The 24,736-nt window shown below is 46.2% G+C and overlaps 1 protein-coding gene and 2 long non-coding RNA genes across 23 annotated transcripts in view; 1 reads left to right on the top strand and 2 right to left on the bottom strand.

The window, feature by feature from the left end:
• Positions 1-547: 547 nt before the first annotated feature.
• On the bottom strand, positions 548-1,078 carry LOC147654463 (uncharacterized). The gene is made up of 2 exons (XR_015285251.1): positions 855-1,078; positions 548-626 (listed from the first exon to the last, which is right to left on the bottom strand). It is a non-coding gene; the product is annotated as an uncharacterized LOC147654463 (long non-coding RNA).
• Positions 1,062-14,177, top strand: LOC111942263 (uncharacterized). 2 transcript variants are annotated; one of them, XR_015285250.1, is made up of 5 exons: positions 3,860-3,922; positions 4,010-4,231; positions 4,727-4,765; positions 4,957-5,153; positions 9,417-14,177. It is a non-coding gene; the product is annotated as an uncharacterized LOC111942263 (long non-coding RNA). The 2 variants fall into 2 exon arrangements; XR_002870481.2 differs by lacking the exons at positions 4,010-4,231; positions 4,727-4,765 and having other exon boundaries at positions 1,062-3,866.
• Positions 14,178-19,779: 5,602 nt separating this feature from the next.
• The window catches only part of GDPD5 (glycerophosphodiester phosphodiesterase domain containing 5), a 102,859-nt gene continuing 97,902 nt past the window's right edge, over positions 19,780-24,736 (bottom strand). For 14 of the 20 annotated variants that reach the window (XM_086883640.1, XM_086883643.1, XM_086883645.1 and 11 more), the window contains 2 exons: positions 21,339-21,451; positions 19,780-20,191 (listed from right to left, as the gene is read on the bottom strand). In XM_086883640.1, the coding sequence (XP_086739766.1) occupies positions 20,076-20,191; positions 21,339-21,451 (229 nt within the window). In that variant the 3' untranslated portion in view covers positions 19,780-20,075. Of the gene's footprint in view, positions 20,192-21,338; positions 21,452-24,710; positions 24,726-24,736 lie in introns of all 20 variants that reach the window. The other 6 variants (XM_086883635.1, XM_086883636.1, XM_086883637.1 and 3 more) reach the window with 1 other exon arrangement.

The following is a 24,736-nucleotide window of genomic DNA, read 5'->3' on the forward strand; positions in this document are numbered from 1 at the left end:
TCCTTTCTGATTTGTTTTTCAAATTGAATATCTATACCAGTCCTGGCTCAGGACAGCCCTGCTTAAACCTGAGACCAAAGGAAAATTTGCCTTCTGTTTAATCTGAGTCTTAATTACATGTTGAATTAACCCCAGAGGGCAAGTGTTGGTGAGAATATTTTCACAGAGATGAAACAGTCTGAGGAAAAGGGAGGAGAGAGGGAGAGAAGAAGAGAGAGAGGAGGACTTTTGTGGAACTTTTAACTGGAGAAACTTTGGAAACAGATGTTGGAGATTAGATTTCAGAATCAGGCCTGGGCAGATTTAGAAGTGAATTAAATGCAGTGTAAAGTCCATCTCCTTTTTCTCTCCCAGTGAACCAACACACACATTAGGGGATATGCTGAAATAATGAACACTGGTGTTTTCCATTTCTCATTATCCTCCTGCCAGAACAAATGCAAAGTACAACATGGAAGCATAGAGGGGCTCAGCTGCCTTTGATGAATTAAAAAAAAAAAAAAAAATTAAAAAAACCCTCTGCACATGTTTCCTTTTCACTCTTTCAGTTTATAATTTCATTTATTTGGACTTTTAAAGGCACAATGGCTGATGTCAGAAAGGAGAGTCCTCAGAGCAACAGCTGCCTGGAAGACAAGAGGGTCAGAGGCATTAAAAAATACAAATGTCAAAATCCTGCATAAAATAATTTTGAATCTGATCTAAGCTAGTAAAAGCCAGGCAATTCAGAGCTAATTCTGCCATTTGCATAGGGACAAAAATCTGTATAAGCCCGTTGCCAGCGCTCAGGCTGAAGTGATGGATATTACTCCCAGGAGGACACTGGCTTTAGGGAGGCTAAGCTATTTACTTACAAATTTATTCCAGGCTCTAAATCAGATTCCTGTTGGTCTGACTTGAAAAATCAGTAGGTTGATACTGTTTAGGTCTGTGCCACAGATGTTCTCATCGCTTGCATGACTGCAAGTAATGAATGGGAGGGTGGGGTGTAGAACAAGGAGGAGCCAGGGGCTGACCCCGTCCTGCTGGAGACACCCCCAGCGCTGGAAGGACAGGGAGGAGGGGTTGCAGCTGGACTCTCCTGCTGGGAGGTGGGCTCTGGAGAGCCTCTGATAAAGGTTCATGGATGGCATGGAATGTTAGACAGGTGTGTAACAGGCTCTGGGGGCAGCTTGGCAATTCCGCTTTCGAGGCATGAGTCAAGAGTTGGAGGAGGAGATGGAGATACTGGCAACATCAGGTGGTTTGAAGCAAACTTGTGACATCACTTTGGGGCTTGGCAAAGGAGCCTCTCTAGCCAGGTTCCCCTCCCCAGCTCCAGGAATTTCCCTGGGGATGCAGGGCTGTCCCTGAGCCACAGAATTATCAAAACCCATTCCAACCTGGAGCCTGCAGTGACCCTGCTCTGAGCTCAGAGCTACTGCAAGAATCGAGTGCTTGGCATCACTGATTATTTGTTCCAAAAACAAAAAATGAAGCCAAGATTCGCACACTGCATTCCCTTGAGAATCCAGGAAAGAGCTTCCCACTGGAAAGGGCTGTTTGATGTCTGTTTGTGGAGCAGAAAAGCTGCACGATTTGCATGAAGAGAGAGCAGCTCCGAGTCATGCAACTCAAACAAGTTTGTAAAGGACCTTGCTGAATCAGGAGGGGACACAATTTAGTTTAGACTTAGCAGAGAATTGGTTTAGTGGCCTGACCTGAAGAGGAGCACTGTCAGAGAGCAGAAAATGCAATTTCTTAAAGTAACTATATTTTTTGTCCAGGTGTTTTCATCTGTCTGTTCTGAGGGACAATCACATTTTTATTTAATACCAGTGAAGAAGAAGGGTCCTTTAGGAGAACAAAGCTGAGGAGTGAGGTTTGACTTGGTGTTATCCTGATGGTCCCAATACTGCACCCCCAAAGACCTGGGCTGTTGTGGAGCTGTGTGGTGGAAAACAAAAAGATGATGGAGTTTATTTCAGCGCCAGGAAAAATGGATCCTACAGTTCGCTTTCAATTTCAGCTGAATGCCAGGAAAGTGCTTCAAAGGATGGAAATAATTTGTTACTCAAGACCTGAGCTCCTCAAAGATAAAGTGTTTGGCACATAGGTTTTTGGGACTCCAGAGGAGGACCTTTATCTTTGGGGCGAGGTGCTTAGCTGCTTTTTGACACAATTCACATGACTATATGTTTGGCCTGAGTATCCTGAATGTGCAGTGGCCTAAATCTCCTTCATGTTTCCCTCCAGTGGAGCCTGATGTATGTTGTAGCCTTGTTCTTGTTTCACTAGTGAGAGCTTGTTTGCTTTTTTTGCTGGGGGCTGTTTGACAGACTCACACAAGACCTGCCTGAGTCAGGCTTGCTCTTAAAAGCATTGCTGGCATAGCCATGTCACTGGAGAACACGGGAAAGCAGAGCACAGCTCCATTTGTTACAGCTGTAGCAGCAAAAAACCCTAATGAAGATGCATTTACACTGGCCCAAATCCTCTGTTCTGTTCTGAGAGCATTCCAAGCTGTACCTACAAGGCAGTTTAACTTGCTGAACTGAATCAGATTTGCATTTTCGCCTGGACAGAAATAGCTGCGCTGGCTAAAGCCGTGTTGGCAAATGCATTTTGAAAGAGAATTCAATAGCCTTCTTTCTTGTGTGCTTCAAGAAATCAGAGATCTTCTTAGGAAGGAAAAATCCTGCTTTTCCCTCTCATGACAGCCTACAAACTGCAAAGAGGCTGGGGGTTACCTTCTCTAACATAGCCACTGCCTTTAAATATTTGGGCAGTCAGAAATTTAGAAACATTTCAGGAACCGAGTAGAGTACGAGGTTTATTCATGCCTCTGCCTTAATGGAAATAAATTCTCACCAATAAGCATCCCACACCCTGGAGAGTCAAAATTTCACCTCACTTGCCACTGGAGCTGGCTGGAGATAATAAAACCCACCCCACATGATCCTCAGCAGGCTTTGGGATGGAAAAGCGGAGGAAGTCTAAGAAGAAAAAGCACAGCTAGCAGCACTTTAAAATCTGAGAATGGCAGCATTGTTTGGGGAAACAATAAATGCTGGGTTTAAACAATTTAATGTCAAACAAATGTGGAGGCTGTGTCATGCAGGAGCAGCAGTTACAGCAGCGTTGTTTGAGTTTAAATTTGACATCAAGCAGTAACTGCAGGCGGGCTTTGTTCCCTAGCAATGAGATGTCTGCACATCACAGATGCAGGACTTCTTCAGAAAACTGCCAGATTACCGGATTACTCCAAGGAAAATTTCGCAATGGCCTTTGATTCCTTCCCGATGAAGTGATTTTCCACAACACTTTGCTCACTAGCAGATGAGGAGAGACTGGGGAGCGAAATGCATGTGGCAGTATTACAGAGTAAGAACAAATGCAGTCACCAGTGTCTTGATTAAGGAGCCCAGGCCTGTGGACACGCTGATAACAGCAAAGATCCCTGAGCTCAGTGAGATTTGCTTTAAAAGTGGAATAAAATCAGCCCATTCCCCTTTGCAAAGTCACAGCAAGGAGAATCAAAATTATGACTGGAAGCACTCATGGAATAGAGTTTGAAATATTCCCCATTCCCCAATCTGCACCAATGGTACAGAGAGCAAGGATGGCACAGCAGCAGGGAAAGCACAGAGCATCCCGGGCCAGGAGGCTGCTGCACCTTCCCTGCCCAGTCCCAGCTGATGGATTTAATGTGACCCAGGTGGCAGATATAACAAATATCTTGGAAGAAAAGAAAAGCCTCACTGGCTGAGCCTTCCTGATTAGGAGCAGCTGGTTGGGTTTGGAGTGGTGGCTTTTTCCCCTCTCCCTGTGAAGTTTTTGTGCTGCAGCACTGTGATAAAGGAGCTCACATCAGGCTGGTGCTTGCTGTAAGTGAGGGGGTTAAGATGTTTTGTGATGCACTCTTTGATTACCGATTTTCAGGGTTAAGATGTTTTGTGATCCACTCTTTGAATACTGAATTTCAGGGTTAAGATGTTTTGTGATCCACTCTTTGATTACTGAATTTCAGGGTTAAGATGTTTTGTGATCCACTCTTTGATTACTGAATTTCAGGGTTAAGATGTTTTGTGATCCACTCTTTGATTACTGAATTTCAGGGTTAAGATGTTTTGTGATGCACTCTTTAATTACTAAATTTCCTGCCTTTTGGGTACTCACCTTTACAGCCTCTGTTGTTCTTTTATGTGTGTACTAAGTGGTGGAACGATGCTGTTGAGTTTGAGATGAGGAGGTGGAGTATTATTTGAAGTGGTTTTATCAGAAAGTACTGTTTTGAGAGCAGGAAGCTTTCCTGTTTTGTTTGAAATGTAAATATTGTGCAATGCTGCAAACATTAGGTATTCTTAAAAGCTGTTAGCAGGTGCTAAAAGAAATAGTGTGTATTGTAACGGCTGGCAAAGATAATTTATCTCTTATGGTTTATATTAATGTATAATTTCTTGGTAGTGGGGCAAATAAGGAAGCATTTTGTTTTCATTGTGGCTTTTAGTTTAAAATTGGTGAAAATTTTTTTTTAAAATTTGTCCATGGCTGAGTGGGTCTTTCAGATACAATGGGCTCTACATTAACAAAATGCCCTTGTGTTATTCAAGCACAAGAGCAGAGCATTGGTCTGCCTTGGTATCTGAGCCATGTGATCTCTTTCTCCTCCATTCTCCTTCTGCTTACTTTCTTTTTATCTTTTCTTTCCCTTCCATCATGAAATTTGCACTTCTCTTGGGCAAAGAGTGCTAAATAAAAGGAGGAGAGAAAGTTAACTTATAAGGTGAGATAATGTGACATTATCATTTAAAATTAACATATTGACATTTGTTTTGAAGCAAAAATACAAGCTCCCTGGTGAGATTAAGGATGAGTTTAATTTTAAAACCATTGAGATCTTGTTGTTGCTGCAGAAGAGGAATTTAGCTTTCATTTGTTTTTTAATTTGCATCTTGATATGATTTCTTATCACAGACCAGCTCAGGTGGGAAGGGAAGCAGGGATTGTTTTGTGCTTCTCTGCTGAAGAGGGTCCACGTGGAGCAGCATCCAGATCCGGACTGACAGAGATTAAGGCACAGAGGAAAAAGCTGAAACAAGCATCCTTCAGCTGTTCCTGTGGAGAGCAAGGCAAGCACTGCTCTTCAGGAAGGGAGGAAAGCTGCACAGGAGGTATTTAATGACTCTTTTCCTAAACTGCCCGTCCCAGTTTCCTCAGGGGACAAAGAGGGGCACGTTGGAAGGAGAGGGAGGTGTAGAAATTCAGACCACCAGGACTTCTGCCTCCCCTCACTCACATCTCCTCTCTCTTCCTGGGGTCACACTGCTCAGGCTTGGTGGAACCAGGTGAGACTTGCCAAGCTCAGCCGTGCAAATCCCTGTTCCCAGAGCATCCAAACTTCCCTCCCCTTGTCACTGGACCACGCAGCCTCTCCCTGATGGCCTGAAAGGTGTGGCCTGGGCAGCAAGGGAGGGAGCAGCATGACACTGCAGCAAACCTGAGGGCAGAATTAGGCTGCAAAGATCCCCCTTCCCTCATTCTACCTCATGCAAAGGAGTGAAAGGCTGGCAAAAAGGATCCTTTTGGAAATCACTCAAAATATGGCTGACACTGAAGGAATAACCTTTCATTTTGGTTGTGTGACTGTGGTGCAGCGTTTGGGGGCTGTGACTTTTGAAGAGCTGGCTGATTTGCATAGGCACTTCATTTCTTATAAGTGGAGCTGGCAGTGCTGCCAAGAGTTACAACTGGCCAACAATTTCTCTTGTAAAATCCTGCTCCTGCTGGGGTAAATTATATTTCAGTGCTCTGAAATTTCTTGTGTCGGGCCTCTGTCTCAGTCAGTGAATACTTGCAGTTCCATTTTACAGTTATTGGTGTGGTTTCTTAACATTTCTGAAAAAAAACTCAAAAAAAAAGAATAGAAAAGAAAAAAAAAGTCATCTATTCTCAAGATAATTGTGTCATGATGTCCCAGAAAAAGGATGGAGCTGGTGGGACTGGGGGAGGAGACTGGGATTTCTGTAGCTCTAGTTTTTGGACTCAGACCAAAGCCTGAATGCTTTGAAAAGTGCTACAATATAAAAAAAAAATAAAATAATAATAATAAAAAAAAACCCCTGAGGCTAAAAATCCATCAATTTCTCAAAGCCATCTGCAAGGATTAATTTTAAAACCTGTGCTCTGAAAGGACCCTGCTTTAGGATGGCTCAGTTACAGTCCCAGCCATGATATGTTCTGCCTTAACTGATGTCAGTCCCCCCTGCCTTCTCCAGAAATATTTTATTATCTTCTAATTGCAAGTGCTGGCAGGATGATTTTACACTGTTTTCAGTCTATCAGTTCAGTAAATCAGTACATTGGGTTGTATTTATCCCAGTTGCAAGGCTTTGGAAGAGAAACTTTCTTGCTCTTTGAGGCTGTAAAGGACACAGGTGGCTTTAGAGTGAAGGACAGAATTAAGAATATTGAAGCAGGCCTAATGCAGAGAATTTGCTCAACCCCACAATTTACCATGGATTAATACCTGTGCTCCTCGTGGTCCCTGAAGGATCTCATGGTTTGTTTCTGAGGTGTTTTTCCTATGCAAAACTAGTGCAGATGTGCTTCCCCTAACAAAGGGCAGAGCGGGAGAGGAGAAAGCAAATTGTTTTGGGAAAGGAACTTGGAATTATTTAACATAGGTTTTGTCAGGGGTTTTTCACAATGAGAGCAAGAGGACCACCATTTTAGGAGGATTTTTGGGAAGAAAAATGCTTGTCATGAAGGGACTGCTGGGATGGAGCCTGAGCTGTCAGAGACCCTTGGTGTTTGCCCAGGGTCCCTTCAGCTGCTCACCTTGGACAGTGCCACCACTTCCCCTGTGAGCCCTCCCATTCCTGCAGGAATCCTGGTGAGAAATGGGTGGAACTCGGTGTCCTGTGGAAGAGAACAATGCCAGAAAGCAGGCTCCAGGCAGTGACCAGCCCTGAGCTAGCTGTGGTGAGCCATTGTCCCAGGGAACAGGAGCGCTGCTGTGTCCCACAGTGGCCTGCTCTGTTCTGGCTCTGGAGCTCACTGATAAATAACTCCTTTTATGCTGCACATCTGGGGGAAGGGCTGCTTCCCCTGCTGGCCACATGCCTGCTAAATAAAGCCCAGAGGAAATTGGTTCTGCGTGCCGCTGTCAGAGAGGTGAAGGCTCAGCAGTGACCTCTGGCCCCTTGAACTCAAGGCACTGGATGCCCCACGAGGTTGGCAATACCAAAGCTCTGCTCCAGAAGAGCCTCAGCCAGGCTATTCCTCACTCCCAGGTTATTCTTCAAAGGGATTAGCTTGGCAAATGAGTTACAGGGGACCAGAGTGCTGCTTTCCTCCCTGTTCAGAGATACAGGTTGGAAAAATGCAGAGTAATAAAAAAATAAATTAAAATGTAGAGATGGTTAGAGTGCAGGAGCTAAACTGTTAAATTATAGAGCAATGGTATTTTTGAGTAAATTTATTCACCCCCATCAAAGAACCCATGATCAGCTGTGAGGCAAGTGCTAACTATGCTCCAGAGACAAATGTGGTGATGGATGATCCAATTAATCAGGTTCTTTAAAACCCCTTTTTTCACTGCTGGTGGAGTAGCTGGGTGCTTTCCTAACTTGTCCTGTGACAAACCTGTCAAGGGGGCTGCAAAGGGAGAAGTCACATTTCAGTGTGATTTCTCAGGGCAGTGCTTGACCCTGCACAACGTGCTCAGACACATCCAGTGTGCCTAGGAAGAATTCCACAGGAAAGAAAAGGAAAAAGAAGCACTTGTGGCAACTCTGATTATTTAAGTGCTCTGGGACCCATTTACACTTAGACACAAGTAAATACCTTGAAGACAAATATAGCTGGAGCTAAGCCTTTGTATAAATTTTGAGATGACTGGGTGTGTGTCTCCGTGGGGTTACTCATGAAGTTGGAACTGGTAAGAGAGGAATTCTGTTTCATTCAATTTGTAGGATGTAATTTGAATTTAATAGTCTTCAATGAAAGGAGGTAGGAAATTGAGGAAGGGAGTGTCTTGTTTGAGCAAATCAGAGATTTGATTTGCCTCTTCCTGTGCAAATTTCCCTTAATGCTTGATATTAACAAATTGTTTTTCCTGCAGAGAAATGCAAAGAAACAGAATATTTTAAAGAGGTTATTTGGGGAAGGTAAATATTGAAATCTCTAGTACAAAAACTTGCTGAGATATCTGATTTTAAAGGTCCATCAGGTCTTAAAGAAAAGAAAAAGCCTGTTTTATACATGTGCCTCAATCCATAGCAAAGTGAGTTAGGGATACACTTATCATTAGTCATTGCAAGTAATCCTAAAGGAACTGTTTATTTTGTATAATCTGTGATAAATTTTACCTATATATGTAGAAAGTGGTCCAGTTCTAGGCAAAAAAAAAAAAAAAAATCTAACTTATGCAATTGCTGTACCAAAATTGAAGTTCTCGTGTCCTTCTCAGGCTGTCCTTGTTTCTGTGGGTATTAGTCAGACCTTAAACAATGATGTTTTTCGTCAAAGATAAGCTCTCAAGCAAACAGGAAGAGGGTGTAGTAAAAAGTGACCATAAACCATATACTGGAACTGCTGGAATCAAAAGATTTTATCAGCCTTTTCTTTTTTTATGATGTCTGTGTATTGCAATAGATCCATCTATTGTTTTTTCTTTCGTTGCTGTCCCCTGGCACCAGGAAATCATATATAACACAGGGGTATCTTTGTGTCCAGGCTGAAAACTGTTGTGCAGAAATTCTTTAATTTGCATAATGAGTTTATGAATTCCTTTATGAATTAGCAGAGTTTGTGGCAGATACAGCTGCAGAAATTCTTTAATTTGCATTATGAATTAGCAGAGTTTGTGGCAGATACAGCTGCCTTGAAAGTGAAGGCCTGCAGAGAACAAACACCATGAGGAAAATCCAGATTTTCCCCACATTTATCCAGCCAAATAGCAATGAAATTTTTCCTCTGTGTGTTTTTCATGTACATTCTTACAGTAAAAAGCCCTTCTGCAGTTACCATGTGTGATCTGAGAGCAAACCATCTGATTAAAAAAACCCAAATTCAATAAAAACCCCTCGCTGCCCTGCAGAAGCCTTCATTGGACCCCTCAGTGAGGCAGATTTTAACTGTGGCTTTCCAGAGCAAAATATGGATACTGTAGAGCAGACCAAAGTCCCCCAGAGGTTAGAACTGATCTGGCCCTCTGAAGAAATTGCTTGGGTAATAGAAACATTCAGTATTTAGCCATCTCTCAATTCACCTCTAATTTTGGCTCACCCTATTTCTCCCTGAACAAAACTATGCAGTCTCCTGGAAGCTTTTAAATTTAGATTCAAGGCAGGCTCTGTCTCAGTCTCTTGCATTAATGGTAATACTTTTTTTGCCTGTCTGGTCTGTTCAGATTTATATTTTCTTTTCCCTAGGATTTGTCCCCATGTTCAGCTTGGTGGTTCCACAGAATTGGGAAATGTTGCATAAACAGAGCCCTGCTCCTTCAGCTGTGCATTGCAACTGCAAACAACCTGGTCCAGCAGCACTGGGACTTGGTGAAGTCACAAGCATCTAAAAAATAATATTAAAAGCTTGTCCCAGAAATGCTCCCTGCCTTAGGTGGCTGAGAGCTGCCTCCCTGTCCTGTTCTTGCCCTTTTTACCTCGGTGGGAATCTCGTGCTCTCAGCAGTGTCTGGAGCGATTCACCTGGCTCCTGTTTGCTCCCAAGGATGTGGGAGATTTGCAGAACCAGGGCAAGTCCTGAGGTCAGACCTGGCTTTACCCTTCATTTTCTAGCAGCTGCTTCGTTGTTTTCTTGAGGTTGCTGCTACCCCTTTAAAAACAAGCATCCCAGGAATTTTCTTTTGAAACAGGCTTCCCCTCTCCAAATCCAATTATACTCTTTCAGCTGGGTCATTTTCAGCCCCTGCCGCCTTTTTGGTTCTTTGGGTTTTTTACTGAATTTATTAAAAAACACAGCCCTGCCACAGGGAAAGCAAGGGGAATTTTCACCCTGCTGACTCCCAGCTCTGCTCCAGAGCCGCTCCTGGCTCAGGTGGGTTTGTTTTTTCCCTTTTGGAAATCACAGCAGGGCAGAGAGAGGCAGCTCCCCCTGGCCAGACGGGGAGTGTGGGGCTCATCCCACGCAGGAGCTCAGGCCACCCAGGGAATCGCAGCAGGAAAAAGGAAAAGGATTCAGGATGTGAAAGTGGGAAGCCAAACTTTATCATTGGTGTCAGCTGAGATAACGGGGTGCATTCTATTTCAGCAATGACAGGAAAAATTCAGCGTGCCGGGTGGCCTGGTGTCAGTGGGAAATGACACCAGAATCTTGGAACGAATCATCTTAGTTTAGAAGGAATAAAAATGGAACACTTTGTTAACTAACAAATAAATCAATCTCTGAAGCCATTCCATACAATTTCCACCTCAAGTGTCAAACAGTGTTCATGTTGTAGCTGTGGATAAAGACCCTCTTGTTGTGTGGCCAACAATGGACCACGTTGCCTTCTTGAAAAAAATGGACATCTGTTCTTAGAAAACATCAGGATACTTCCAAATGCAGTACAATTAAATTGTATTCCTTAGCTTCAAAACAAAGTACAACAGCCCCAGGTCATTCCTGGGTTTGCTGTCTGCAGAGTTGTTAACTGGGCTTAAACAGGGATTATTTAATGCCGATTGTTTTATTTTAATTAGCCCCTCTAATTCATCTTTCAAACGCTTCTCAGCCTTTCCTACTTCAGTGCTGTGTGTGTGAAGCCTTGCAGGCAGGGGGGAGCAGGCTGGAGGCAGGAGGACGTGTCACTTGGGAGGATGCCACCCCCCTGCTCAGGTGTCCTTCTGCTGGAGCAGACGCTTGTTGTGTAACATTTCCCAGTCTCTGCCACTGCCCAGCAGAAACAATGGAACAAATCAAGTGCAGAGGCTCTCAGGACTGAAAAATGCATTCACTTTTGTTGTGAAATCCCATGTAATCCTTAACTGCACACAGCAAGGGAGGGCAAAGACCTCTGCCTCTGACAGCTACCAGCCTTTCTTACTTTCAGCACAGAATTTTATCTCTGCAGCCAGCAAGGGCCTCAAAGTTCATAAAATGCCTGAATCTGGGTCAGGAAATATTTCTGCTCGTTGCAAGCTGATTTCCCTTTCTGATGCGTGCTGGAGGTGTTGAGGAAAGACGTCGCTGCTGTGTTGTTGCTCTCCCTTCTGAAAATGAGCTATTAGGAGTCCAAAAAGAAAATTCTGGGCTAAAACTCCCCGCTCTATTAACTGATTCCATCCTGAGGCACTGGAGGGTTTAACCTGAAGGAAAAGAACAGGCATCACAAACTCAGCAATACTTATTCTTAAAGAGATGGATTTGACCTGACCCCTACAAATCCCGAAACCTGCCGTGCTCGGTAGCCCCAGCTGGGGATTGGGGTGGTGGGAAGGGCTCAGCTGCAGCCCCTGTGTGTCTTAGGAACACCTGTCAGGTCCTAAGCCCTGTCTTCACCGGGTTTTGGCACTGGCCTGGCCAAGCCAAAGGCTCCAGTTTCACCCTCTGAGCTGGGGAGAGCATCCCTGGCACTTTCACCTGCTGTTTTCCCAGGAAAAACCACAGTGCAGCTCTGCCTCCGTGTTCCTGAGCATCCAACCCTTGTAAACCCCAGCAATGATGAGGAGGAGTTAGCAGCTGAAGAGTTCATTTTGTACAGCATTTATCTCCTGAGCTTAAAAATTCACCAGAAACCAAGATTTACAAAGCTGTCGTTGGGATTGTTTCTCTTCTTATAAATTGCAAACAGTAAACCTGTCTCTTTTAATATATTATGTCAGCTAAACATCTGGTTTGCTTACGTTGCTTCTTGGTCCACCTCGGCTCTCTGGTGATTCCAATCATATGAAAATGCTCAAACCCAGGGCTTGAAAAGGGACAATTTTCCAAAATCTCTATTTAATTCTGCAAGATTCTACAAGCATTCAAGATTTCAACAGCATGTTGAAACAGGCATTTTGAACATAAGGGAGTTAAGAGCTGAAGTTTTACAAGTATTTTACTTTTTATTAATATTATTTCTAAAGCCAAATGTTCTTTTTAAAAGCTGTGGCACGGAAATGCAATCATTTTGGGTGTTTTATCTCTTTCTCCACACAAAATCTGAGCTTGACTCAGTCCCTTCACCAGTGGGGTTAAAATATGGCATAATTTAACAGTGCAAACAGACGAGCCTCACCCCAGGACTGTCCAAAGACCATCAGGATGTTGTCCATGGCAAAATCAGCTGTTCCAAAAGCGAGGAGGACACTCAAAGCTCGCAGCTGCCCTGCTTTAGCTCGTGGAGTGGTGCCTGCTGGTTTGTGAATGGGTCAAGAGCTGTTTGCATGTGTCTGTGTGTCAGGGCTTTTGTTTATGACTTCAGTCACTGTTTCCATTTCAGAAGAAATAAGATAAATCCTTCTGACATTCTAGTTCTTTCTCTTCTTGGCTCTAACTGGTGGTGGATAATTCAGATTTGGCAAAGGGTTTTGTCTGCCCTGAAACTGCATTTCTCAACATTTGCTGGTAAAATTTGCCAGCTGTAGTCTGGACTGCAAAGGTTTTTACACATTTCAAACCTGAAGGTGGTTTTTTTTTCAGGTCTCTGTTGTTCTAGTAAAAGATATATTTTCTCTCTCAATAAGCCTTTCTGCCATTATAGATCATTATGCTTCTCCATCTGCATACAAGTCATATTATACATTATTTTCATTTATCACTCTTTACAGCGATTTACCTGCACGTGCAACAATGTGTGTAATATTTTGGATATGAGTATCAAGAGACAGAACAGGACATTAGGACAGCACTGACAGTTTTGTGGGGTTTTGCTTGTTTGGGTTTTTTTTTAATGGGAAGATAGAAAAGTGTTGGAGCAGATGCTCTGGGTCCTAACTTTGTAGCTATTGATGCTTACACATCAAAGAAAGGCAGAGTCAAGCCTGTTCTCTCTTTGAGACAGAAAAGGGGGGGAAAGGACAAGTTAGCTATGAATGTGTAGCACCTGATTGAGCAGCACTAAGTGCAGTTAACAGTAACAGAGTGCTGGGAGAGGTCTGCAGCTTCAGGAAGGATCCTCTGCTGCAGCCAAGCCAGGGGTTTGTCAGGAAAATCACTACCAGCACTGAACCTGCTTTCTCTGAAGCTATTTTTAGCAAAACAATTCGAACACAGGATATTTGGTAAGCATCAGCATCCGGTGTTTATCAAAAATAAAAGCTCCTGCATGATTTGCAAAGCTATAAATAAAGCAAGAGGTTCCTGTGCACTGAAATTTGTATTGTTTGCTTGAATGGCTGCACATGGACAGCCCTGGCTCCCTCAGCCTTTCCTCTGCAGGGAGATGCTCCAGTCCCTTCTGCATCCATCTCTGCATCCTTCTGCTGGATCCACTCTGGGAGCTCCCTGTCCCTCCATCCTCAGGAGGACTGGGCACAGTAAAATTAACAAAAATTAATTAATACAGCATTAACCCGCACAGAAGACGCGTTTAAACTGAGCTGAAATTTAAATTAATTTAAGAATCGGGCTGATTTTTGACCAGCAGCGATGGAGGAGTAAACAGCATCACTGCAGGACCAAATTCAGGCTCGCTGCACGGCTTTAATCCGCTGGCACCATCTTAATTAGATTTTAATTACGTTTTAATTAGCTGAATTGTGCTGGTGCGGCCCGCGGCCGCCAGGGGGCAGCCAGGGCACGGCCCCGGACTCTCATTTTTGCTTTAAATTCGCTAATTAAGCGTCAATAATGAGCCAAAATCCGCCTGCCCTTCCGAAACCCGTGCAAAAAAGGGTGGGGGGATTTTTGATTGGTTTGGTTTAGGTTTGGGGTTTTTTCTTTGTTTTATAATTTTTTTTGGTTGATTTTTTTTGGTTGATTTTTTTGTTTGGCTTTTTTTCGTTAGTCTGTTTTGGTTTTGTGGGGTTTTTTAAATTATTATTTTTATTTTTTAGCTTAGCTGATTTAAAAACAGTGGTTAATTGATGTTATTAATCAGTACCAGTGCACATTCAGATTTGGATATTGACTCCATTAGACGACAGCATTTAACACTCCTTTGATCATCTGAGAATGTAAAGTTATTTGTTACAGCTATTTCTTTAAAAATGTGTTTCTTAGTAGTCATGCTGAACACAATCACAATAAATAAATTTCTTTTCCTCTTTAGTTCTGGTATCTGTCTCTCTATATATTTATACATCGAGCTAATATATATATATATATATATATATATATATATATATATATATATATATTTTTTCATTTCTTTGAAATTATCCACAAAATTTGAGGTTTAGGTAGGCTGGGATGCATGATAACAAAATGATAATTTGATACTTCCTAGCAGAATAATTGGTTCCTGCTTTTTGTTTAGGCCAGTGTCAATCTGCATCTTGGTTTTAGTTTGTGGGTTTTTGATGGTTTTGGTTTTTTTAAGGCCACTGAAATGACCATCATGTAAGGGGCAACTCACCCTGGTGCCATGAAAGCAAACAAGAAAACAAATAAAAGCTGCACAAGTCATGTTGCTTATTCTGTCAGTGTTCTCTGACTTAAATACTTCACTAGGAAGAGAAGAAGACTGCCAATTAAAAAAAAAAATAAATATCTGAACAGGAACTATGATTTGATTTTTCAAGGTCTGGGATTTTTTTTTTTTTTAACTTGAGCTTTTTTATTCTGCCTTTTTCCATTATTACTATTTTTTTTTTCTATTTTCTTTAAGGCAGACAAATATTAAATTTCCTGACCTTCATAGCAATAGAAGGTATTGGCACATCTCTTTTATAATATGCTTTGTTCTCTAAATTAAAAGACACTCGTTGCAGGCTGGTTTTTAGAGAGCTGATGAGTTGAATGAATCACCTTCTGAAGACACCTCATTCTCCTCATTGCCTGCAGCTGGCTCCTGGATAAAATGTGTACTCTAAACACCTGGGGTGGGTTTCAGTTGTTTAAATATCCAGTACTCAGCTTATTTCAGCTTTTTGTTCCTCGGAAAGGCCCTTTGGAGCTGGCAGATCAGGCAGGATCCACACATCCCTGAAGCTGCAGGTAGGAACCCAGGTGATACAGGGAGGGAAAATGTTCTGAGGTAAATCTGGTGTATAAAAAGGTTGCCAAAATAATGCAGAAGCTTCTTTCCTCAGTGCAATCTGAAAATGCACAAATTTTAATTTGTTTCCTGCTGGGATTCTTCTAGGCTGACCTGAAAGGAAAGCCTTAAGGATTAAGAGAGCATTTAATTTTCTTTACCATCTGCATTTCTCCACCCCATCTTCCAGTGCCTTTTTTCTTACATATTTTTATTCTTGTTGTGATTGGTTTTTATTTCTTACTCATTTTATTACTCCTGCCTCCCTCTACCCTTCCTACAGTTGCATTTTAGGCTCCACCTCAGTTTCTTCAGCCACTCCCGATTTCAACCTGCTTCTAATGATTTTCTCTCTTACTTGGGTACTAAGGACCTAAATCCCATGCAAAAATAAAGCAAACATATCAGATTGTAGAACTACATTGTCCTTGATGGCTGTGGCCAAAGAAACCCACAAATACTTCACAGAATCCTCACACAATCATAGGATGGTTTGGATTAAAAGAGACCTTAAGTATCATTGAATTTTGAGGTCAGAATTTCGTGTGGGAGCAATCCTGGGATGTGTTGAATTTTTGGAGGTGGAATGGAGCTGAGGAGGAGGGAGGATAACCCCGGTGTGTGGTGCCAGGGGCAAGAATTTCCCTCCTATTGCTTCTGTCCAGGGGCAAGAATTTCCCTCCTATTGCTTCTGTCCTGGGGCAAGAATTTCCCTCCTATTGCTTCTGTCCTGGGGCAAGAATTTCCCTCCTATTGCTTCTGTCCAGGGGCAAGAATTTCCCTCCTATTGCTTCTGTCCAGGGGCAAGAATTTCCCTCCTATTGCTTCTGTCCTGTCATGAATTCGGTGTCTGCACCGAAAGTGGGTGAGGGCACACTGAGCTGAGCAAGGAGAGGGTGACTGGCACTCGATTGTGATGCAAGTTCAGAGTTATCCAACATCATGGGCAAGGTCCGGGCCAGCTTTCTGTGCCGGTCATTTGTCTGTGCCACCCGTAGCTCAGCAATTTCACTTTGGATTGATTGCAAAAGCGTGGTGTGAGCAGCTGAGAAGGAAAGTGCACGGCAGCTTTGTGTTTGGTGTCGTTTATAAGCAGCAGGGGAACGCCGAACCCGGCTTTTTGTTCTACCACATTTTTAGTTTTTGTTCATTGGGAGCACCTTGCTGGACATTTTAAGGTTGGAAACTGGGATCCGAGAGTGGAAAAATGTGAGGTGCACCGAGCGGAGGAGGAAGGCGGGATGCTGATGGGATGCTGCAGGGGGAATGGAGCATCGGTGTGTGCCGGACTCTGACTCGGCTGTTTGCAGGTTGTGAAGGAAATAAAATCGTCATCTGATCGTGGAGTGAATCCAGGTTTCCAAATATAAGGGGTAAGGTCTGAGCAATATTTTTGCCCCCGTTTATCTCCGCAAGATGCAGCTGGAAGCTTTTCAAGCTATCACTTGTAAGGGGGAAGGTCAGAGAGAGCTTTCGGCGCTGGCACACTTTCCTTGTCGAATTTTTAGCTGGAAACAATTTGTTTTAGCTTCAGCCTCCCTGTACTCCCGGGAATATTGCGGTAGGTGCAGCTGAGCGGGGCAGCGGTGTGGTTTGCACGGCTGCACACCAGCAGTGGATTTCCCTGTTTGTAGCTTTTCCGTGGGAAGAGCTGCTGGAAGCTGAAGGTTTGAAAAGGGAAAAAACCCCGCAATTCCCGCAGAGCCTTTGGCGCGGCGGCGGCTCCGGGAATTCGGGTCCGGTCCTGCCGGTGTCTGCTGGGCGGGCTGCGGGGACCGGGACCGGGATGGATCCAGGATCAGGATGGGACCGGGATCAGGGTAGAGCCAGGATCGAGATGGATTCAGGATGGGGGTGGAACCCGAGACCGGGACCTGGATGGGAGCGGGATGGATCCGGGATCGGGATGGATCCAGGACCGGGACGGATCCAGGACCGGGACGGATCCAGGACCGGGATCAGGATGGATCCAGGACCGGGATAGATTCAGGACCGGGATCAGGACGGATCCAGGACCGGGATCAGGACGGGTCCAGGACCGGGACGGATCCAGGACCGGGACGGATCCAGGATGGGGAGGGATCCAGGATGGGGAGGGATCCAGGATGGGGAGGGATCCAGGACCGGGACGGATCCAGGACCGGGATCAGGATGGATCCAGGACCGGGATCAGGATGGATCCAGGACCGGGACGGATCCAGGACCGGGATCAGGATGGATCCAGGACCGGGATGGGTCCAGGACCGGGACGGATCCAGGACCGGGATCAGGATGGATCCAGGACCGGGATCAGGATGGATCCAGGACCGGGATCAGAATGGATCCAGGACCGGGATCAGGATGGATCCAAGACCGGGACGGATCCAAGACCGGGACGGATCCAGGACCGGGATCAGGACGGATCCAGGACCAAGATCACGGCCGGGAGCCCGCGGGCGCCGTCTGGCGGCCGCAGCGCGGCGGTGCAGAGCAGCGCCCTCCGGTGGGCAGCGGCGGAACCATAAATCAAATTTATTTATTATTGGTTATTCATTCCTGGTCATGCCGAGCTGCTCAGGGAACCCAAGAGATAAGGATTTGGTTTTTTTCCCCCAGCCCAGGCAGGGAATTGTTTTTGAGGGAAAAAACCCCAAATTAGGTCTGAGGGGAAGAGAGGGGTTCTGCGTTACATTAAAAATGCATTGGGAAAAGTAAGTCTCTGGAACATCTCATATTTTCTCCCAGCCTGGTTTTGTGTGATTTTCTCTTGATTCCAACTTCTCCCCAATCTTTGGGGTTAAAATGAGCTTCTGGGTGCTGAGCATGACAGAAAGCAGTGGGAAAACTCTGAACCAGGCAGTGGGAGCCTCTCTGTAGCGCCATAACACAAAACAAGGACAGACTGGCAGGGGAATACTGACAGTTTATTTCACAGAGCATTGCAGAGTTTATTTTGTTTTAGCTCTAGTCCCATCAAAAAAGTATCATCCTCTTCTGTTTTTCGAAAAAAAAAAAAAAAAAAGGTAGCAAATATTCCGGACAATAACAGTCAGTGCATGATGCATGAAATTTGGGTCTTGCAATTAAAAAAAAGAAAAAAAGTTAATTGTGAAAACAACTCTTTGCTGGTTTGATCACTTCCAAGCTTTTAAGCACTTTCTGACTTTCAATAAAGTCATCTCTAAGGATAGAAACAGAACATGCAGGTGATGACCAACAGATGCTGAGATTTAACAACATCTCTCACTGGGCAATGACAATCCACCAGGAATGTTTCAGCACAGCACCACATCAAAGGGAGAAGCAACTTAGTTCTCAAAATACCTTCAAACCCACCAAAATCCTGCAGTTCTGCAGAAGAAGACACGCTGGATTTCATGGACCAGGGAGAAGGGCAGGATTTGGGGAAGGTGAGTGTGGACCAGGGGCTTATTCCACTTACATTCATAAAACCCAGGGGAGATGCAAAGGAATAAAGTCTTGACTTTAGGTGGTGCTTTTTAGAGCACCAAAATTCACATTGTCATTATCAACATGCTCTCTACACAGAGTCAAGTTGGCCACTTCTGCACCCAGCTCCCACACACTGAGCCCAACCTTCAGGGTTTCAAAATGCCACTGGATTTCAGCCTTAAAACACAGAGCAGTTCCAAAACAAGAACAAACTGCTCAGGGCTGTTTCTCTCGTGGCTTTGGGTGTGGAATGTGATGTACAGCATCCCCCTGACTGCTTTCTCCTCTATTTTTTTCATTTTTTACCTTTTTTTTTTTTTTTTAAACTTTTGGGTTAAAGCCTCTTGCTTTTTGGAAACTTGCTGATGGGAGCCTCTGCCTTCAGAGCTCGTCAGCGTCTGCTACAAGACCATCACTCCTTTGGAGGACATGAATGTGCAGCTTGTAAGATCCTGCTTTTTACAGCAAGGAACAAAGGTCTCCTTGCAGGAATAAATTATATCCTGGGGCTGCTTCGCCTCCCAGACTATTTACAACTTCTTCACCCCCGGGCACCTCCTCAGCCCAGGGGGGAGCTCCCACTGCACCACCACCTTCCTCTTCCAGAAGGGAAGCAGGGGGTGACTGCAAATGCCACTTGGAGTGGCAGGCACTTCAGCCAGACCCCAGCAGTGGAGGTGCCCGTGGCACTGCTTGTCACGAGCCATCCAGGCTCCCAGCAGAGCCCAGATTGGGGAGAAGAGAGAAAAAAAGGGGGGAAAAAAAAATATCAAAACCTGCTGCCAGCAGAGACCAATCTACAGCCAATGCTCAGGATTTGCCTTCAAAACTCTGGCAGGACATTCCAAGAAGGCCATTCCCCAGCAAGCATCCAGGCCTTGGGGAAGGAGGATGGGACAAGGAGCGGGTGCCCAAGCGCCTGAGCAGTGCCAGCCCTTCCCTGGCAGGGAAGAGCAGCCTGAATTCCTCTCCCAGGAAAGCTTCTCTTCTCCAACAGCCTCCTGCTGCGTCAGAGCTACAATTCCGTTGCCCAGGAAAAGGGGAAGGAGGGGAAAAACAAAAGAAAAGGAACCATAACAAAATCAACACTTCACAAGAACATCACAACATTCAGCTACACAGTCGCTGCACCAGGGGAAGGGCTGGGCTAGGGAAAGGGGGAGCAAGGAGACACACAGCCAATGTGCCACTCCCAAAACCCCCCCAAGGGGACTCAGGCTCTCACATCAAGATTCAAAGAACTTCAGCCATAAGGTGGAGGATTTAATGAACACGGTATTTCCACTCATGCCCTGAAAAAATTACACTCAAAAAAAAAAAAAAAAACCAAACCAAAAAACAACAAAAAATTCAGTTTTTCTACATATTTACAAAAATAAGCCCCCCAGCCTCACAACCAGGGAGGTGGAGCAGCCAGTGGTGGGGAGTGGGACGGGGGTTTCTGCCCAACCAGCAGTTCCTCAGAGGTTCCCATCCCACGGGAAGCAGGAGAGCACGGCTCTCGCTGCCGGAGCGCGCACGGGGCCGCAGCAGAGCCCTCAGTTGATGCGGAGTTTGGTGTCCCGGTGATCCGTGGGCGTCACCATCTCGTTGGCATAGCCGTTCTCGGAGCAGAAGGACAGCTCGTCCGTGGTCTCCACGCCGTTGTTGATCTCTGGGAAGGGGCAGAGAAAGCAGGGGTGTGAGCAGGGGAGCTGAGCAGCCACGCGACCCCGGCTCGCGGCATCCAGCTGATCCTGCGGGGAACCAGGAACGCTAACTCCTCACTCGTGTTCTGAACGTCATCTGCCCCCAGTCTGGAGCTCAGCTCTGCATTTCAGCCCTTCAAAATCCGGCCACCACCAGAGCTGGATGTCCCCCTACACCTGATGTCATTGTCACAGGGCTGAGCAAGTCACCTGTGGGAGAGTGGTACAAAGCACCCCACCCTAACCCCTACCCAATGGCCATCCTGGGAAAGGACTGACTCCTCTGGCCCCTGGTTTCACTGGGAAAAACCTGCATCCACCAATGATTTAATGGTAAAACATCCACCCTAGGCAGGAAGAGTTGTTTCAGAGGCTCAAAACTTCCATCTGCACCCCCCACCTCTAAGGGATTTTATGTCTGGGATGCTTTATGTCTAGGACATGTTAGGGAAGCTTAATTCTGCTGTGCCAAGCTGCTTTCCTTGTCTGGTTTCCCTGGATTTATACCTGATTTTCACCACCTCTGGCTGGCATTTCTCACCATAAGCAAAGTTGCCTTTTTGCTCTGTCTGTGCCCAGTCCACTAAACCCTGATCCCTGCTGGGCATCTCCAGACCCTAAATACAAAAAAAGAAAACCCATAACAAAGCTCAGGGGGTGGGGGGATTATATTCACATTCCTTCAAAGGTGAGTTTTCCAGCCTCATGCACCACATTTAACCTTTTAAAGCTAAACATTTCCATCTTTGCTCACGGTTTTGCTATCTTAGAGATGGTGTGTGATGGACATATTACCAATGTCCTCCAACAGAAATAAACTCTGGGAGGAGCACAAGGATAACAGGAATGCCACAGCCTCTAATGCCACTCAATTCCAGGTCTGCCCCAAACTCAGCACCGTATTTGTGGTCGCATATGCCATCATCAGTGGGTTTTATGGCTTTTGACAACGGCAAGTGGAGAAGACGTAAGATGGGATAACCAGGGAAGCTGAACGCAGGATTTCTGCCCATATCCCAGTACAGCAAGGTCAGTCCAGCCCCCTGGATCAAGAGCAGCTCCTCCCCCAGTAGGGTGGGAGCGGAGGGAGGGCCCCACCAGCCCCATCCCTACCTGAGAAGATCAGCTTCTCCTTCATGATCTTGACATCCTGGCTGGAGCGGCGGACGGCGGCGCTGAGCATGATCTGCTCCGGGTTGTAGGTCCTGATGCTTCCCAGGCGCCACCTGCAAGACAGGAGCAGGAGCTCAGGGTCTCCCCGGACACAGGAGCACCCTTGGTGCAAGAGGCCACCGAGTCCCTTTGCCCCCTTGCACCTACACAGCCCCACGTGGCGGGAGGATGTTCAGAGGTGACTGTGTCACCCCAGGCACCTTTAACCACCTTGAGCATCCTAACTCCACCCAGGAATCAGACCCATGGATTCACAAATCCATGAGCTGATTTCCCCACAGCCCTGTCCAGCTGTACAAAGGAGACAGAGGTATTTAAGCTTTTAGAGGGAACAGGCTAAGAGAAGTAAAGCCAAGTAAAGAAACCACAAATTTTCTCTCACCGAGCGCCGTGGTCAGGCTCGTGGGAGAAGAGAGCTCAGAGACAATTTAAAATTTCAAACCTGAGACACAGCAAGGAAACGGCCTCAGATTGTGTCAGGGGAGGTTGAGATTTGGCACAGGAAATATTCCTTCCCCAAAAGGGCTCTCCAGCCCTGGCACAGCTGCCCAGGGCAGTGGTGGAGTGCCCATCTTTGGAAGGATTTAACAGCCATGTGGATGTGGCACTTGGGGGCACTGAGAGCAGCCCTGTGCCCTCATTAGGAGGGCAAGGTGGGCTGCTGGAATAGGGGAAAGAGCCAACCTGGTGGGCTCAGCCAAGGCAGATGTTCCCAAGATCCCACCACAAGGGGATGATGTCTAGGCCAGGCTTTCATAGCCCACACCCCACTGAGACATCAGTACATCCTCCTCTCCCTGCCAGGGATGCCCTAAAGCTATTTGATAAAAAAAACCAGCAGGAATTTAGGGTGGCTTAAGAGGTTTCTGATCTGCTGGCACCATCTAGTGGCTCACTCACATGAGAGAAGGTGATCAAAACAACCACCTTCTCTTCAATTTCTGACCCCCTACCAAGCCCCAGGAGCAGCAGAAGACTGGAGGAGCCCACAGATCTCCAGCCAGGGTCTACAGCATCAGCCTGACACACCAACATCCACAAAAGAGGCCCTGCAATATTTTTTCCCAGGTAAACGTAGCTGGTGTAGTTTTGTAGGGTTTCCACCCCCTTCCCAAATCCCAGTGCTTGACACTGGGTGTGACCTGAATCAGGCTTTGACCAGGGTACAGATGAAGGCTACACAGAAAAGGAGGGGTGGGATGGCAACATGGCACAACTCACAGACCCATGGACAGAAGCAATGCAGAGGGGAAGCACAAGGAGGCAGAGACATTAAAGTATAAAACAAATTAATTTTTTTTTTCTTTTTTTTTCCTTCTATCATCATCATCTAAACTGAGCCACTCTGACCTGGAAGAAAGTATTTTTTGCCTTAGTGTCCCCTGCAGGCAGATCCCACAAAGGCCAATGTGACTGCAAGATCTCATGGGGTAAGACCCTCCTTAAACTCGAAATCAGGACCAAACCCACACTGGTACAAGTCTCTGCTTTGCCCACCACACCAGGATTTTCAGCATCAAGTCACTCTGTGGTCAAAAGGGACCTCTTACCCCCAGACCCCAGCTATCCCATGGAGGACTGGGGTCATTCTGAGGCACAGAGAGCCCAGCCTCACACAGGTGCAGGGACTTTTCTCCTCCTGCCAAGAGGAACAAGCTCTGCTCCGTGCTCTCCACCTCCCGTGGTGGCTGTGGGCAGAGCCAGGGAGGTAAAACACACACGAGGAGATGATGGCTCCTCTCACAGGGAGACTGAGCCAGGAGAGAGAGGGTCACCCCATCTTTCAGGGCTGCTTTGAAATATCCTCTCAGAAGAGCCACCAGTACGTTTAACCACGATGGAACTCCAACCAACACCACGTGAAACGCTCTGTGCTGCGCTCAGAAGCCTCGGGGTCTCCAAAAAAGCTGGTTGAATAGAAAATAGCACCTCTCCTACCCCCTTGGACTCTGTTGTGGTGGACCAGGTTTGGGACAGCAGCGTGCAAAAAGGCCAGAGAGACAGCAGGAAGGTCCTGTTCTGGGAGGCTGGAGTCAGAGCAGACCAGACGGACACGGGGTGGGAACAGACTAAAAAATACTGGGACAACAACACAGAGACAGCATACACCGGGTTAGGGCCACGGCCAGACCCTGGGGTGGGAGGGGAGATGCTCAATGCCATGGAAAGGGAGCGGGAGAGGGGCAGGTCGGGGGAAAAATGGGGTTGGCCGGCGCTGAGGTGGTCAGATGGAGCAAGCACAGAGCCAAGCCAGCTGCAGAGTCCCCTCCTGTGCCTGCTCCTGCCTAAAGCCTGCCCAGCTCCCCCACGAGTGAGGGGAGGAGAGAAGGGGAGACCACCCGACCTCCCTGCACCCACAGGAGGGCTCAGCCCGGCCCCACAGCCAGGCCCCGTTTTGGGAAGATTGCCGGGAACACCAAAGCACCTCAGGGACACCTGTGGGGCTGACCCTGACCCCGAGGCTGGGCAGAGGGAAGGGGCAACCACATCCTCAGGAGAACAACCCCACGGCACAGAGGGGAGCAATGGAGAAGGGAACACGGGGAGAGTCTGGTCCGAGGAGGGAGAAGGCTTTAGTGCAGTGACAAGTGACAGCGCTTCCCTCCGAAGGGATGGGAATGACTGGTGAGGGAAGGGCCCAAACTGGGAGAAAGGAATCTGGGATTCTGACTGATGGCACTTCAAATCCAGCGCCCCAGGCTCAATTCCCTCCCCCACTGCATAAAGTGCTCTTATTTTCACACTGTTTCCAGTTTCACAGGGGTGCAACTCGGGAGGATCCCAAGCAGCAATTGAGGAGCCCAACCTTTCCAGTTGTCAGCCCCATTAATTCAGAGAATTAATTACAGAAGTGCTACTTTCTATAACTGAATAGATTCCATGATTTTCTTTAGGATAGAGGCTGGTCTCAAACATCTCTGGCAAATACAGGAAGGAAGGGGAAATTTTGCATGGGATTATTTCCACAGAGAAAGTGTTACATCCTCTGGGAATCTCCCAGCCACAACGTGCCCTGGGACCTCAGAATTGGGCTGTTTTAAAAGGCAGTGACTCAGATCATTGTAACAGAAGGTCAGATTGCCTTCAAAACATCCACTGGCTTCAGCATCAGACTTCCATGGTGCTCATGGCTATGGACTATGCAGTGTTCAAACCCTCACGGTCCCCTCCTGAAGCCAGATGTTGGAAAGCATCAGAAAAGCTGCATCCTACCCTGTCCATCTGCAGTGAAGCCATAGCAGAGAGGGAGAAAGAAAGAGAGAAAGGAAGGTTGAATGAAAAAGAGAAAGAGGAGGAAAGCACCAGAATTACCTGATCATGTGATAGCTGTGAGATGC

This window comes from Cyanistes caeruleus, chromosome 3 (genome assembly GCF_971803275.1).
Source record: "Cyanistes caeruleus chromosome 3, bCyaCae1.hap1.1, whole genome shotgun sequence".
NCBI lineage: Eukaryota > Metazoa > Chordata > Aves > Passeriformes > Paridae > Cyanistes > Cyanistes caeruleus.